Source organism: Trichechus manatus, unplaced genomic scaffold, assembly GCF_000243295.1.
Source record: "Trichechus manatus latirostris isolate Lorelei unplaced genomic scaffold, TriManLat1.0 scaffold00019, whole genome shotgun sequence".
In the NCBI taxonomy this organism is placed as follows: domain Eukaryota; kingdom Metazoa; phylum Chordata; class Mammalia; order Sirenia; family Trichechidae; genus Trichechus; species Trichechus manatus.
In genome coordinates, this window is record NW_004443955.1 from 21941120 (window position 1) to 21955833 (window position 14714).

At 39.7% G+C, this 14714-nt stretch overlaps 1 protein-coding gene across 1 annotated transcript in view; it reads right to left on the minus strand.

The window, feature by feature from the left end:
• CHD2 (chromodomain helicase DNA binding protein 2) overlaps positions 1–14714 on the minus strand; it is a 144332-nt gene that overhangs the window by 108460 nt on the left and 21158 nt on the right. Inside the window, exon 3 of the mRNA XM_023727811.1 lies at positions 1631–1862. Coding sequence (XP_023583579.1) covers positions 1631–1862 — 232 coding nt within the window. The remainder of the gene's footprint in view (positions 1–1630; positions 1863–14714) is intronic.

Here is a 14714-nt window from a genome sequence, read left to right on the forward strand (position 1 = left end):
TTTTATCATTTTAAAACACCAACTAGGCATTCTCGTTTAACTACTAGGACTTATTACAATATATACTGTAATGCTCCTAAAAACACCTTGTGTTCTTATTTGTCCTTTTGAGGGCTAATGGTATCTAATTCAACTCTTCTGTGAAAAGCTACCATGTAAAAAGTGAGTGTTTACAGAAAATAAAGACCCTCCTTTAGAAGTTCCTATTTTAGAAAAATGATCATGAAAGACACAGTCCAATCATTCCAGCTGACTAGTCTTCCACAGAACCAATAGATCAATCAGAGTATTGATTAAAAATAAAAACCCGTTGCTGTAGAGTCGATTTCGACTCATAGCGACCCTATAAGATAGAGTAGAACTGCCCCGTAGGGTTTCCAAGAAGCCGATGGTGGACTCAAACTGCCGACCTTTTTGGTTAACCACTGTGCCACCAGGGCTAGATCACTTTAACCTTTAAAGTATATTTTGATATTTCTCTCTAAAGCTATACTTTTATCTTGAAATTCAGTCTGAGTAGTTCTTTCCCTTCTTTCTGAGTTCCTCATTATTTTCTTAAATTAAGTACTTAAGGCCATGGAGTTAACACTTGTGAATCCCCGACAGTCAATAAGATGCCAGTGAAATTTCACAAACTTAATTGTACATTTATTAGTAGGTTGCTTTGATTTAGGTAAGACATGCCAATATCACAATTTAGCAGTTTCTTCAATAGCCTATTTTTAGTCTTTGACTCAATAGGAAATGGTAATGGTGGAGCTATATACTCTTTCCCATCTGACAATCTCCCAAATATATGTAGATAAAACTTGCTGCCATCAAGTTGATTCCGACTCATAGCGACCCTACTGGACAGAGTAGAACTGCCCCATAGGGTTTCCAACGAGTGGCTGGCGGATTTGAACTGCTGACCTGTTGGTCAGCAGCCAAGCTCTTAACCACAGTGCCACCAAGGCTCCAATATGTAGATGCTGCTGTAAAAATGATTAGCATAGCACGCTTATGAAAATAACTTGGGGGAGGGGGACGCGTGGTTGGCAAACAAACATAGAAGGTGAGCGTTATTTGTGTAAAAATACAGTACTCAATTTTTGCCTGTTTGGAATCTTTGCTGGAAGACTTATCTGTTAAGCCAAGAGTATCTACACTGCCTAGGTACAGATAATTTCTTTTTCTGAAAAGTATCTCCCTTCCATTACTCAAAAAACAAAAACAATCTTTATTCTTGTATTATGATTATGTTTCAATAAGCTTTACAACTGCATTCTGTAAGTCAATCAAAAGGACATTTGCTAATATCTAAACGTCAATGATTTTCTGGTATTATTCAGCATGATATAAAAAATAATTTTAATTATCTTTCTTAAAAGTTAAAAATCAAAACTACAAAATTTGTTTTTGCCCTACAATTTGACTGTTCATATAACTGAGTATTTTCCTTATAGCTCTGAGTTATTAACTATATCAATTAGTGGAGCAGAAAATAACCTCTATTTATATCCATAAACAGTATGTTACTAGAAAAGGTGGTTACTGTTTTCACTGTATGAGTTTTCCATGGGAAATACAGGTCTGCTGGCTGGTCCCAGCACACACAGAGTACATTCATTCTATACAGCAGAGTAGATACCTTCTTCACATCAGCTATCCGTTCCTTCTTAGAGGCTGGCTTCTCTTTAGCTTCTGGAAGGACTGGCTGGGATTTGGAACCTGCCGACTCACTCTCAGATTCCGACAGACTCTCTGAAGACTCAGAACTGCTATTCGACTCGCTGCCATGTCCGCTTCCGGGATCACTGCCTTGCTCACTTTCCGACTGGCTGCCTGACTCTGAACCCGATGCTTCTTCAGAGGCTGAATGACTAAATTTTTAAAAAATGGTTTAAAAAGATTTAAGAATCTGTTGAGTATCATTCCTCCCTCAAAATAAAAGCAAAACAAACAAAAACAGAATAAAACAAAACCAAGGCATAGTTACACAGACAAGAATGCAATTTGGTTGCAATTAACTATCAGTGGTTCTCAAAAATAGGTGCAAATTAGACTCATCTAGGAAACTTAAAAAATATATACTCAGAAACCCCAATACAAAGGTCCTGCCTTGGAGTCTTGTGCAGTGAGCCCCAGACCCAGTATACATCACATGAAAAATAAACAAAAAAGGTACTCTCGATTCTAACGTGAATGTTCAGTTAAGAACTTGATTCAAATAATTCAGTAAGGGCTGCTGTTGGCCTCCACACATCCCGGCCCCTTCCTCATTCCAAACACCCGTCAGGGAACAGCAACCTAGGTAGGCAGATTATATCTAAACCTCTGCAGGGCAGTGAATTGATTTTACATGGACCTTCTAGCCATAGTCCTGTAACTCCCACAAAATGACCGGCTGGGATTATGTAAATAATGTGTGTAAAATCCTTGTAGGGATTGGACAGTTTACTATGACTATGCAAATATAGTTACTGTGGCTTATCAAGGGGACTGGTGGGTGTTGCCATTCTGCTAGGTTTAAAAGGGTTAATCAGAGGCTGAAGGGGCCCTCCCTACCGTCAAGAAAAGGAGTCTGGAGCAGGTCATGTCCTTTGGACCAAGGACCCATGGTCCCTAAGGTGAAAATCTCCTAGACCCAGAAGACAGATAGAATGTTGAAGACACTGAGGGACAACACACAGAGTAAGAGCTGAGCACCTTCAGGCAGGAGGCTTGCCTGCAGAGCTGAAAGAGCTGTGACGCTTGCCCATGCAGGGCACAGGATGAGCATGCACCTTGCAGGGGCTGCCTTGGAAGATCCAGTGCAAGGGTCTTCCTACAATAGGGCCTAACACCTCTAGGCAGGAGGCTTGCCAGCAGAGTTAAGAGAACTATAACACTTGCTTATGCAGGACAAGAGAGGCCTGAGTGCAGGGGTTGCACACCTCCCCCACTTAGGCAGCAGAGCCCAGGTAGCACGGCAGGAGCCTGCAGCAGAGGCTTAGAAGGACCCAGTGGCAGAGGCTCGGGAGATCCGGTGCAAGGGCCTTCTAGCCGCAGCGAGGCTCAGCAAAGGCTAGCGGCAGAGCAGAAGCCTCTGGAGCTCTGCAGGTCCCCGAGCAACGTGATGGTAGCCGGAGACAGCAGTAAGGTAAATACAACATCTGACCTGAACCACGGCATGCCTGTTCGGTGTCGTAAGAATGGATGTGCGTTAATTTGGGTAAGGGTAAGTGGTTCTCCTTTGGAAATCTGTTAATGTTTGCTTTCTACAAACACACCCACTCCTCACTCATCAACATGGTTAGGCAGGTTCCAAAGACCAGGTCGTTATGCAAAAATCGCATAATGCAGAAATTTAGGGTTGTTTTTGTTTGTTTTCAGACCATCCAATTGCCCAATTTTTGTTATTTAGAAAATATGATCATAGAAATAACAACAGCTAAGATTTACTACTGATGTGCTCATTACTGTGACAAGTCCAGTTATGGATTATTCCTCCATGGAGGAGGCTTGGAGGAGACAAAGCTGGATAAAGCCAGGCTGTGTGACTGAAGGGCCCATGGAAACAAAAGAAGTTTTGAGGGATGAGAGAGTACCAATCTTGGGGACAAAGAAGGCAATACCTCCTTCACTCACAGTGAGAACACAACCCCTCGTCTAGGGCAAGGGATGTGCTGGTAGGAATAAAGTGAAAAGACCTAAAGTCAATGGACGCTGCAACAAAAGATGTGGGCAGCTCACTCAACTCTTGCTTGAAAACTCTTTTCACTTAGGGAGGGAGGCAAAGCAGAGAAAGGGAAGGTCATGGGGGAACACAGACCTTAGAGTAACATTAACTTAATGGAAAGGTCCTCCAGCTCAGCAACCAAGAAATAAAGACACATGGTGTGAAGCCTTAAAGGGTAAAGAAGGTTTCACGTTTACAGTCACCGTATCTTCTACTCTGGAAATGAGGTCATATCACTTGACAAACAGGACTACAGGATGAATGGGGCAGTACAGTGGAAACTGGGATCAATGCAGAAAATTCCTCGTGATCTATAGTAAGCACATTACAGTATAGGGGACTTTCAGTTAGGATGAAGCCAGAAGAAAAAAATTAACGGGGGGTGGGGGGGAGGAGATCGAGGGCTCTACCTGGGGAAGGGGAAGAAAATAAGGAAAACCATTTATTAATTGTCTGATAACCTAATAGGTACCAGGCATTATGCTAAGTACTTTATGTGCATTATTTTGCATATTCCCCATAACAACTCTATTAGGCATTATTATCCCCATTTCATCTTAAGGATAAGAAAACTGAGATGTTTTAAGTAACCTGGCCAATGACAAAACTAGAAAGTGTGTGAGCCATGGAGACCCAGGGATTCCAACCCAAGCCTAACTCAAAAGGCCATGTTCTATTTTACTACAAAGGTCCAAAACTTTAGACATTCAATAAATAAATCTTATCTCTGTTACACAATGCCCAAAAATATCATTTAGATATCCCCATAAAAAGTGACTCAAGAACCTAAAGGTTTCATTATAATTAGATTCCATAACCCTTTGCAGAGTATCCTGTCACTTAATCTACACCTTAATCTACTTACTTACTCATAAAGTGGTCACCAGGCAAGAGAAAAGAAAGAGTAAGGCTGGGTGGCATAGTTAAAAAGTGCAGGCCGTGGCATCCATGGCTTGAGTTCCAATCCTAGATCATCTCAGGCAAAATCTCAAACATCTTTTAGCCTTTGCTATCCTCTTATTGGTGGCACACTGGTTAAGAGCTCAGCTGCTAATCAAAAGGTTGGCAGTTCGAATCCACCAGCTGCTCCTTGCAAACCCAATGGGGCAGTTCTACTCTGTCCTATAGGGTAACTATGAGTCAAATCCACTCGACGGGAATCGGTTTGGTTTTTATCCTCTTATCTGTTCCTTCTCCCGTAGGGTCATGAAACTATCAAATGCCAGCTATGAAAGCAACACTTGACAAATGCTAAAGCCTCACCCAAAACTTGTATTTCCCTGAAGCAACAGAGGAAGGAGGAGTCAGAAACAGGAGGAAATGCAATGTGTGGCCAACTGGCATAACTTAGCTCATAAAGATAATGTTCTACATCCTAGCTTGGTGAATAGCATCTGAGATCTTAAATGTTTGCAAGCGGCCATGTAGACTACATCTATTTGGTCTCTTCCCATCTACAGCAAAGGAGAGTGAAGGAAATCAAAAGCTCAAGGAAGAAATTAGTCCACAGGATTAATGGACAACACAAACCACAGCCTCTTCTAGCCTGAGACCAGAACTAGATGGTTCCCGGCTACCACTACCAACTGTTCTGACCAACGACACAGTAGAAGGTCCTGGTTAGAATGGGAGAAAAAACGTGGAACAAAACTCAAATTCATAAAAAAAAAAAAAAAAAACCCCACCCTTTATGGACTGATAGAGACTAGAGGGATCCCAGAGACTTCCCCCTAAAATACCCTTTTAACCTAAAAACGAAGCCACTCCCAGAGGTCACCTCTCAGCCGAATAATACATTGGCCTATAAAATAAACACCGATGAGGAATTTGCTCCTTTAAACCACCAACTACAGAAGACCAATTGGTCAACAGTTACACAAAAACAAAGACGAGAAGGCAAGGTGGGGCAGGGAAACTGGATGGGTGGACACAGGAAACAATGAGCGTGCTGACACTACGGGGATTGTAACCAATGTCACAGAACAAACTGTGTATGAATTATTGAATGGGAATCTAATTTGCTGTGTAAACTTTCACATAAAACAGAGTATTCAACAACAAGAACAAATATCCCCTAAACTCTTCTTAAAACCAAACAATAGTTTAGCTTCACTGAACATCTGCCTTGAGCATTGTGCTCTTACAAGATCTATGTGTATGGGATCAAACTGACAACAGCAACTTCAAAGATTAGACAGGAACCTTAAGGGACAGTGAATTTATGTTAATGGGGGATAACAACTCGGAAAAGGAGGACGAGGACGGTTGCACAATGCGAAGAATGTAATCGTACATGTAAAAATTGTTGAATTGGTGTATGTTCTCCTGAATATATGCTCAACAACATAATAAATTATTTTAAAAACATCAGATTTCCCTTCTGACACCAAGCTTTTCCCAGATAACGCCCATTAGTGAATCAAAACTACACGGTCCATGGCACTAGTTGGAGCTTATTATTTTGCCTCCACTGTTAGCTCATATACTTAAAGTTATACGGGAAGCTCCACAATTTCCTTGTAAATAAAGCATTTAGAAAGCGCAATCCATTTGGAAGTGGTGTTAAATGTAGAAGCTACATTTACACAGAAACAGCTGCATGCTTGGAGAAGCCTGAAAAATTAGGGCGCTAACACTGTCCCCACCTGTCAGCCACTCTTGGCATGGTCATTGGTAACACCCAATGCCACCATGCCATATGAAACCTGGATGCTGACAATTTTTCTAGTCTCACCACTCAATCATTGCTTCCCCTCACACCTACTGCTCTAGCCATACTGAACCACTTGTAAAGGAGAGTAAAAACTAGCATTGCTCACCCCCAATCCCTGCACAACTCCGTAAGTGTCAACTAAATACCTTTTATTTTTTTAACTGTGCCTTAGGTGAAAGTTTACAACTCAAGGAATTTCTCATTCAAAAATTTATACACATATTGTTTTGTGACATTGGTTGCAACCCCCATAATGTGACAGCATGCTCTCCCTTTCCACCCTGGCTGGGCTCCCTGTGCCTATTCATCCAGTTATTGTACCTTCTGCCTTCCTGTCTTGCTTTTGGACAGGAGTTGCCTATTTGGTCTTGTTATTTTGTTTTATAGTCCTGCCTAATCTTTGTCTGAAAAGTGGGCTTCGGGAATGATTTCAGTTCTGGGTTAGCAGAGTGCCCGGGGAACATAGTTTGGGGGATTCCTCCAGTCTGTCAGACCAGTAAGTCCGGTCTTTTACCGTGAATTTGAATTCTGTTCTACATTTTTCTACCGCTGTGTCCTGAACTTTCTGTTGCAACCCCTATCAAAGCGGTCACTGGTGGTAGCTGGGCACCATCTAGTTCTTCTGGTCTCAGGATGGTGAAGCATCTGATTCATGTGGTCCTTTAGTCCTTTGGGCTGTATTTGCCTTGTGTCTTTGGTTTTCTTCATTCTTCTCCGCTCTAGATGGGATGGGAATCAACAGACGTATTTTAAATGGTCGCTCGCAAGCTTTTAAGACTCCAAATGCTACTCACCAAAGTGGGATGTAGATCATTTTCTTTATGAATAAATACCTAATTCTTGACATCTTAGATATCACCTTTTCCAGGAAAACATCCTTTGCATTTTCCTATCCTCTCTAAGCTAAGGGCCTATCAAAGGAAAAAAAAACAAAAACAAAAAACCAAACCCACTGCCGTCAAGTTGATTCCAACTCACAGCGACCCTACAGGACAGAGGAGAACTGCCCCACAGGGTTTCCAAGGCTCTAAATCTTTACAGAAGCAGACTGCCGCATCTTTCTCCCACTGAGAAGCTGGTAGGTTCCAACCGCCAACCTTTTGGTTAGTAGCCAGGCGCTTTAACCACTGCGCCACCAGGGCTCATTCCAGGGCCTATTAGGTACTTCTATAACGCTGACATCTGTCTTAGCAGTTAGTGCCACTGGGAAGTGACAACAGGCAGCCTAGTTTTAGGGTCTGAGCTTCTACCACCATACTCTACTAGCTCTCCTCACTTTTAGCAATGACACATTGGCCTAGAAGACTGACACCAAAGCCCCAGCTGTAAACATCCACACTACCTCACCTCCCCTTTGTCCCATCCTATTACAATTTGGTCACTTGTCGACCTCTTCCCAATAGACTTGAGAGCCAAGCCTGTCTTCGTCAATGCTTCCTGTGCCTGGTATACGAGAGAAGAAGTGGAAAGTGAACAGGGATACATATTTATTGACTTTGCAACGTCTACCTTTTGAAATGACTGGTGTAGTTTTTCAACTAACTATAATGCTTAACTCCAGACAAAAGTTTAAAGGATGAATTCACATTCTGACAATCACCACCAACAAAAATTATCACAGGACCACAGTATCACCCATATACTCCCATATAACATAAAACATTCCAATTAAAAAAAGTCTCCAACTACCAGCTTAAAGAACCAGGAAGCCACAGAAGCAGTATTAGTCTGCTGAAGATAACTGAAAGTCTAGTTAAATAGAAATCCTTTGATGTTCTGTGCTGCAAAGCAGCAATCACTGCAGACATGATGGAAATGTCCCATGTCACGGTACATGTATATGTATGAACACCTCATTCCCTTTGAACTGCTTCATAGTATGAATACTCCACTTTTTATTTAAACTTTTCCCTAGTAATGGACACTTAGGTTATTCTCCAACTGTACACTATAACCAATAAGCTATAAATGTCTTTGATACACTCCCACACTTCTGTATTTCTAAGCAAAATATTTAGGTTATTTCCAAATCAATCATTGTAACCAATAAAACTATAACAGATTATTTTTGTACATGCCTTGTTATGCAGCTGTGTATTTCTGTGTGTAGGAGAGTGAACCCCAGAAACGTAACAATGCATACAGTAATGCCTTTTATGTAAAACACACATCAGCGTGTATCTGTGTGTAAACGAATTTTAATGATCAAATTATTAACAGTGGTTTACTCTAGAGAAATGGATAGGCTATGTGAAATACTTCCATGGATTATTTGTATAATGTCAAGAAAAAAAAATTAGCAACTATGAAAATCAAATCCAAGAAAACGTAAGCACCAAGTTCAAAATAGTATTTCCCTCTGGAGGTTGAGTGAGGCAGATGTGATCAGGGAGAGTTACTGGTGGCATTTTATGACTGAAGCTGGTCGGTGAATTCATAGTTGTCCATTATATAAGTCTTAAATCTTTTTAATGTCTAAAATAGTTCATAATCAATCCAACCAAAACAGTCAAACCCAAAGCAAGAGACCAAAGTTCTCCCAATTCTATATAACATGAGCTAAAGATCTGAATGAGTCTAATATAAAATATACTAAATCATTTTCAATTATTTTTGGACCCAGCAAGTTAAATTTAATAAACTGAGTAAAAACATTCAGGGGGAAAAAGTGCTTTAAAAAAAGGAGCCTTAACAAAGGCATTACTCAATTTGCTTCTCCCTAGCAGGACAAGTTCTTAAATGTTGAAAGGGAAAAGGAATGTTAAAAGGAAAAACCTAAAAATACCTCCACATTTAGGACACTGGCAGTCTAATTACTCCCTCAAGAGACAGGATATTTCCTGAAAAATCATGCAGATTTTCCATTAATATCTAATTATAATACTAAATATCATTAATATTAAACTGCAGCTTGAGGTGCTGATTTAAGTGGCAGAGATAGAAAAGCTCACTAGTCTCCGAGTATCAAATCGAGTCAGTCAGGCAGGTGAGGAGTCCTTTAACTAGGCTTCTGCTTAAATAATAACAAAATTACCTAATTTCCAGCGGCAGTCATAGTTACGAGACAGTTAAAATAATCCTTATGAAAAATAAGTTTATATAAAACTTACTCAAAATCTAAGCTGCAAACAAGTTTACGATTTTTGATTGAACAAATCATAGCTACAAGGGAAATACAGTAAAAAAAATAAAGTCAAGGGACTCAAGTCAAAACTAGGATATTAAACTCCAACAGAAAATAAATTCTTTTAAGAAAAGAAGTTAACATTTCATTTTATTTGTGGATAAAAAGGATTTGGTATCTCTTCAAAACTCTTTCCAAAGTAGGAAGAAATAGAGTGATTACGTATTTCTTACAACTGGACATTGAAAGCAAGCAGCATTATAGTTATGGCTCCATTTTTAATTTTTAAACCACCATTCCCAAAGTAGCCACCAGAGGGCAGCAGAGCAACATTTCAGTTAAAAGAGCAAGCTTGTGGGTACTCTGCCCAAGAGCCGCCATTTCATTACTTCGGTAGCGTTTATTTTTCTAACTTACAAAATGGCTGAACTCCTTGGCAGAGGTTGGTGTTTTTTGTTTGTGAAAGCAAAATCTGGCAGAAACACAAAACCATCTACACTGGAATTCTATAAAACTTATTTCCAAACTAAGCTTCTATCAGTGATAAAATAACAAATATTTATGTCAGGCATGCGCAAAAATCCTCATTTAATATCTTTACAATACCCCTAATAAAGATAAATTATCCTTATGCTACAGAAGAGACTTAGACCATGTGCTTAAGCAATGTCACTCACACCCCCGCTCCCATCCACAAAGTCTTTATTACAGAATCCACACTATTAACCTCTATGTAATATTGTTGCCCTTCTCATACACAGATTCTTCAGTTAAACAGACTATTAAACCAACCAGGGTTGACACATAACATTCCTTCTCATCACTTCCATTTCTTAAAGAGGATGGAATGGCAAAGAATAAGTCACATCCCCCCAGTATACCAAATTTCTTATTGGTGAAGAATATTGAGTATATGGAACCGAATCTTTAAGATCTCCTCCACCTTTTTTTCAAGTCCTATGATTCTGAAAAATAAGTTATAAACAAGATTAAAAAACAAGAAACAGACTGGGAAAAGAAACTTCAGTGTAACATATAACAAAAGATTTATACATACAACATATGAAGAATTACATGTCAAAGAAAAATCCAACAGAAAACTGGGCAAAGAAAATGAACCTGCACTTCACAGAAAAGAAACGAGAATGATCAATAAACTTATGAAAAGCTGATAAACTTCACTGATAATCTGGGAAACATATATTGTAACATTATACTCATCTGCCTTGCAGAAATTAAAAAGTCTGATAACATTAAATTTGGCGACAAAGTAAGGAAAATAGTACTCATATAACCAAACCAGATGCCATTAAGTCAATTCCGACTTGTGGCAATCCCAGGTAGGTCAGAGTAGAACTGTGCTCCACAGGTTTAAATGGCTGATTTTTCTGAAGTAGATCACCAGGCATTTCTTCCAAGGCACCTCTGGGTGGACTGCAAACGCTAACTATTCAGTTAGCAGCCAGGCACATGGGAGCACGTATTAACTGTCTGTACCACAACCAGATACTCAAGTACTCATACATCACTGTTAAAAAAGTAACTGGTATACGTGGGGGAGGAACTTAGCATTATCCCGTAAACCTCAATATATGAATATGAATCCTGCAATTCAATCTGTGGGTATGTACCCTAGATAAATTATCAAACCTGTGTAGCAGACAAGTATAAAAGTGTCCAGAGATTTGCTCATTCAGATTTAAAAGAAGGAAATAATCTAGAAGTCCATCTATGAATATTCAAAAGTAAAATGTGAAATATTCATACTCAAATACAGTAGTTAAACTAAAGATGAATTAGATCTATAAATATCAACAATCTAAAAAAAAAAGATTATGCTATATGGCAATAACCACTTATACAACTTATAAAACAAAAAATATTACGTGAACTGTGCACTTTTTTAAAATGTCAACATTTTTAGATGCCAAGTCCATGAAAGTGATAATAGAGAAAAGGCAGAAAACAGTATTTTACTTTAATCAACAGACCCTCTGGAAACACTATGAACTCTCTTTCCAGAAAAAAACACATACGAAGAAAATACAAATGCTGCTTGTGATTTCAGAGGGTACAAAGGCTAAATGAAGAAATCCAAGGGTAAAGAAAAATCTACCTTGAAGCATGTTTCTAAAATTCTCAACTGGTGCCAGACAAAAGTCACTTTAGCTTTATCATGCTACTTCTGTTCCTCAATAACCAACTGACACTGGAGTAGTCCTAAATAGTTTAGAAAACACCCAACAAATGGTACCCAGGTAAATACATGTCATCAGGAAGAAATGAATTACATCAAGAAGGCTGGATAACCATTTCACAAATCCCTACACCTAATCAGATTCTACAAAACACTGAAGATTATACACAAAGAACAAGGTAAGCTTTCTACTCTAAAGGACTCTGTAAATCACCAAGCTGTGAAAAGCAATTACAAGGGAAGAGCTCTCCCTAGAATTCATTAACAAAGATACAGATCAACCATCTCAAAAGTATTTATATCCATTTAGAACCCTGAGGCTAAATGGACTAGTTTTACCAGGTGTTTATTTAAGCCCCTTTGAGTCTCAAGTTTTAGGCTATAATCTTTAGACTTTCATGAGACAGTACTTTCAGTAACACCAAAGTTGAACTTAAAAGTCCTTGCTGCCAATCTCAACAGTAAATGTGGAATTTATAACCACAGTATCATAAAAACTAAGCGGGGTCCCTGGAGCAGGCCATAAAAAAGAAACAGGAAGGGTGAGTGCCCTCAGCTTTCTGGGATCAACGATTTTCTGCAGCTTTCTTAGTAACAGCCAAAATTCACTATGGCAAGCACTGTGCTAAATGCTTTAGACCATGGTTTCTCAATTATGGCAATACTGACATTTTGGGCTAGATACTTCTTTGTTGCGGGGGGCTGTCCTGTGCACTGCAGGATTTTAGCAGCGTCCTTGGCCTGCACCCACTAGATGCCAGGAGCACCCCAGCTCCCAGTCATGACAACCAAAACTGTCTGCAGACATTGTCAAATGTCTCCTGGGAAGCAAAATTGTCTGCACTTATGGACCACTGCTTTAGGAGCATCGTTTCCTTTAACTCTAATTTTCTTAAGCAGCAACAAGTAATACCCTTACTCTTATTTTAAAAATAAAGAGGCTGAGGTTCCTGTTCAGGATCCTAGAGCTGAAAAGAACCAAAAGAGACCCAAAGCCCTGTCCTATATCCATACCATACCCACTGCCATCGAGTCCATTCCAACTCATTGCTACCCTGTAGGACAGAAATGCCCCGCAGGGTTTCCAAGACTGTAAATCTTTTTGGAAGCAGACTGCCACATCTTTCTCCCACGGAGCCGATGACAGGCCCAAACCACTGTCCTACTGGCCCTTAATTCCCAGCTCTGCCTCATAACCACAGTCAACAGATACTGTTGTTAATCAGATTCTTGGGCACCACTACAGAACTACTGCACCCAAATTTCCAGCAAAAGACCTGGGAATATGTTCAATGTAACATTATTCTGTACCCCAGGTGACTCTCAGCAAATGTGGGGGCTTAAACGCCTATAGAAAACTAAATGCAGAGAGTAGAGGTACTTTTTTTTTAAAATCAAGCAAGGTAAATGGAACACTCCAAGAATGTGACCTGTATCACCCTTTCCTCAAAATTACAATTTACTAGCCATATACTGCGCCTCTATCTGAATGTCAAATAACCTGTATCTGAATTGAAGACACGCTTTAATCACTTAAGGTTTTCAACATCCACCACATTCAAGAATTATTTCCTAGAGGATGTGTGTATAAAACAATTGTTCCCGACCCTGACTACATGACAGACCGCTTGTGGAGCTCTGACAATTCCAATTATCTCCCCTACGCCACCACATAATCCTTAAAATCCAATCAGGTATTGAGCCTGTTCTTTTGTTTTGTTTTTTTTTTAATTCTCCAAGTGATTCTGACGGACAGCTCTATTTGCGAACTAAGTTTAGAGCAACAACAATTAAAAGCCAAGCACAATCTATTCATAAACTGCTGCCAAATCCAAAGCGCATGTGCAGCAATGGACATCAAACTGTACGAGGTCAAAGGTCTTCTGAGGTCTCCAGTACCTCCTATCCACCTACCTTAACTACCCCCAAGGGAATCACCTCAGGGACTTACACTTTAACTACAGTCTTGATGCACAATCATGGCCTTTAGAATGCAGATTCACTCAGCATAAACTACACCTACAATGCATAGATTTCCAGTTTTTGGTTCTTTAAAATGCAAAGTTTTTAAAGGAAGCCTAGTACAGAGTTATTCTGGATTTTTATTATTTTCCTCAATCTTCTATATAGTTTCCTCTTACCCATCTAATTTGACAACTTCTGACGATATGGTAAAGAGTGTCAATCCTGAAGCCAAACTGCCAACTACTGAATTCAAATTCTACCACTTACTCCTCTGTGCTCCAGTATTCTCATCTACAAGATAAGGACGATAACTGAACCTACCCTCATAGAGTTGTGAATAGTACACAAGTTCACATATCTAACGGATTTAAAACAAGTTTCAGGTTCAATAAATACTAGCTATTATTGTATTGAATGTTTCCAAAATATTCAAGTTCATTTCTATTGAAACAATCTCAATCATTTCATCTACTGACTTGATATTTGATTGAAATGCAATATTACAAGTAAAGCCAGCATAAACAAATTTGAGGAGTATCTACTAGTCCTTGTTAAGTATATAACCAACTGTGGAGACAGAAGAGTATGGGCACACTAGAGCACTGTAATCAGCCCACCTAAAGAGTTCAGGCGGACCAGGGATGGTCCACACGCCTATCACAGATGAGAGCTCCATGATAGTTCATCTGTAAAGAGATTAAGAACCTTTCTGTTATATTGACTGTCTTAGTCATCTAGTGCTGCTTTAACAGAAGTACCACAAGTGCATAGCTTTAACAAAGATAAATTTATTCTCTCACAGGCTAGTAGGCTACAAGTCCAAATTCAGGGCGACAGCTCCAGGGGAAGGCTTTCTCTGTAGGCTCTGGAGGAAGAAAGTCATTGTAGTTTATCTTCCCCTGGACTACGAGCTTCTCCTCCAGGGACCCTGCACTGCTTTCTTGGTGGTATGAGGTCCCCCATTCTCTGCTTGTTTCCCTTTCCTTTTATCTCTAGTAAGATAAAAGGCAGTGCA